The 2,820-nt window shown below is 46.2% G+C and overlaps 1 protein-coding gene across 1 annotated transcript in view; it reads left to right on the forward strand.

The window, feature by feature from the left end:
• TKT (transketolase) overlaps window positions 1–1,978 on the forward strand; it is a 39,958-nt gene extending 37,980 nt beyond the window's left edge. The window contains exon 14 of the mRNA XM_075938916.1: window positions 1,672–1,978. Coding sequence (XP_075795031.1) covers window positions 1,672–1,859 — 188 coding nt within the window. The 3' untranslated portion in view covers window positions 1,860–1,978. The remainder of the gene's footprint in view (window positions 1–1,671) is intronic.
• The last annotated feature ends 842 nt before the right edge of the window (window positions 1,979–2,820 follow it).

Genomic DNA, 2,820 nt, shown 5'->3' on the forward strand with positions numbered 1-2,820 from the left:
CTGGAGATAATCCGCCAAGCTGGCCTGTGAAGCCTACAGTCTCTTATTGACTTTGATATTCAAACATTCTGGCTCCCTGTTGCTTGGTGGCTCCTCTTGGGCGTGGGGTGGGTCGTGTTGTTGGGAAGAGCCTGCCCCTCTCCCCTCCCCCCCCCCCCCCCCCCAAGTTTGTGTGTCCTCAGGAGGCAGGGTCCTGCAGTGGCTAGCTCAGCGGTGTTGCTGGGGCCACTGGTGTCTCTCTCCCCCTCCCCCCCCCAATCTGGTGCTGTAGTATGGGGTGAGAGATTTGGGTGGGTGGGGCCTCTTACTGGTAGCTGGCAGTATAAAGTGTTCTGGCTCCAGCTGGCCATTCTCCCCTCCCCCCCCACCGTGGTCATTCTGCAGTATATCTGTCCCCTGCACGCTCTGTCCCCAGTAGTCATTGTGGAGCATAACTGTCCCTGCTTTCAGCCCGCTACCTGTCTGTGTTATGGAAAACAATCCTATTCCAGACACTTTCCATTTCCGCAGCACAACCAAACCCTGACCTTGCTTTAAGTTAGGATAAGAGGAAGCTGTATGCTGAATCTGGTGTGAGTGGGGGAGCAGGAGCTGATGCTGGGGGGAGCTGGCTTTAAAGCCAGTTTCCCCGAGCGCTGTCTCCATGGTGTGGTGGGGGTACAGGAGAGGCAGAGGCGCTGCCAGCTTTGCCTTTTAAATGTAGTAAAAGCCACTGAGCTCTTACTGCATTTAAAAGGCATAGCCACGGTGGGGTTTTGCAGTTTAATTGTAGTAGGAGCTGGGCTGCTGTGCACCCAGCTCCTATTACATTTAAACTGCAGAGCCACAGAGAGGGTAGCGAGTGCCCACCCATCAACTAATTGAATAGTCAATAGAAATTCCATTGGCTATTCGATTAGCTGATCAATTGCAATCTAACATCCCTAATACATACACGCACGCGCGCGCGCTTTATATGAATTAGGTGCCTCAGTCCCATTTGACTTTCATTAAGACTTAAGCTCTTAAGTCACTTAATCTCTTTTGAAAGTTTTACCCTAAGGGTGTGTCTAGACTACGTTCCTTTTTTGAGAAAGGGATGTAAATTAGTCACGTGGATATTGCAAATGAAGCTGAGATTTGAATTTGCATAATGGCAGACGCTGCTTTTTTCGGGGGAAAACCCGGTAGTGTAGAAAGGGATCTTTCAAAAAAGGGTTTTCCTTTCGAAAGATCCCTGTCTAAACTGCCTTTTTTTTTTCCTCCTGAAAAAGCCCCATTTGAAAAAAAGCGGCGGCCACCATTATGCAAATGAAGTATGGGAAATTCAAATCCTGGCTTCATTTGACATGCCTAATTTATATCCCATTCTCGAAAAAGCGATGTAGTCTAAACACACCCTAAGTGACTTGCCCAGGTCATATAGAAAGTCTGTGGTGAAGTGGGGGATTGAACCTAGTTTGCCTAAATGCTGGCTAGCACCTAGCCAGTGCACCATCTAGCTTCCCTCCCTAAATGCCCTCAAAACACCCATCTAGCGGTGCTGAAACTTCAGCTTTACCATGGGAACAAAACAAATTTGTAAACTTGATATGTTCCCAATTGTCTTTATTTTAATTCCTGCAGAAAATTGCTTATGCAGAAATAGACTAAACACTGTGAATTTCATGCATGTTACTGTCTTTTTCCTAGGTGGGATTGGAGAAGCAGTGTCAGGTGCTCTAGTTGGAGAGCCTGGTATCACAGTCACTCGCTTGGCTGTATCCCATGTGCCAAGAAGTGGGAAACCAGCTGAGCTCCTTAAAATGTTTGGCATTGATAGAGATTCTATCATGCAGGCTGTTAAAGCAGCAGTTTCTAAATCAAGTAATGCAGAGTAGTTTGGAGCATCACACATTGTATTACATAAGACCAATGTTCAAACCTATTCTGTAACTTGGACGATAAGGTTCTTAAAATATTCACCAAGAAAATCTAATAAAACAAGATTTAAACAAAATAGAGTGTTAAATCATTTACTTATAATGGATTTTGTACAGTGTGTTGGTGTCTCACTATAAACAGTGTAGTGCCTTTCTGGTCACTTCATAACTGTTTTGGAATGTCAGTCTTTTGGGAGGTGGAACATGCCTCCATTTATCTCTCACCGCGTTTTTATCACTTTAATTGCCATGTTTCTGAGTTACTGTGTTTTGTCAGGGTTTATTTTCCTCCCAGGCCAGCAGCTCTCTCTGCTCAACCCTGTAATTGGGTCCGAGTGCTGAATTTGTGACTTTGTGTCAATATCTGTTGAAAGAAGCAGCTAAGTCTCAAATGCAGGAATGTACCAAGTAGGAGGCAAGGCTGGATTAAATTGTGAATGCAAAGACAGCCCTGAAACAGGTGTATACACTGTATAATTTCCCTCCCTCCCTCTTCTCACAGGTCTTTGTATTTTCACCAGTGTGGTACTTCCCAGCAGTACCCGATAGGGATGAGAAGGTTTAAGCCTCACCAGTTAAGATTAATCAGTGGGGCTGGAACAGCTTTCTTATCTGCCTCTTTTTGTGAGGCACCCTGCTACCGTCTGCCCTCAATATGGGGGTGGGTCTTGACTGTGCCTGTTGTGAATAAGCTCCCTCAATCCATCAGTCTCTGGCACCACAAGCATTGCCATCCAGACTGTCCCAGGGCTCAGTCTCTGTACAGTGACAGCCTCACACTGAGTGTTGACTGCTCCAAGCGTCCCTCTGGAATGTTCAGTTCCATATCACTAGACACTCGCAGAACTCGGGTTTCACTGCAGTACACAGCGGTTAGCAAGGCCCAACTCAGGATCACTTAAGCACTTAGATATGCAGA

Source organism: Pelodiscus sinensis, chromosome 11 (genome assembly GCF_049634645.1).
Source record: "Pelodiscus sinensis isolate JC-2024 chromosome 11, ASM4963464v1, whole genome shotgun sequence".
In the NCBI taxonomy this organism is placed as follows: Eukaryota; Metazoa; Chordata; order Testudines; family Trionychidae; genus Pelodiscus; species Pelodiscus sinensis.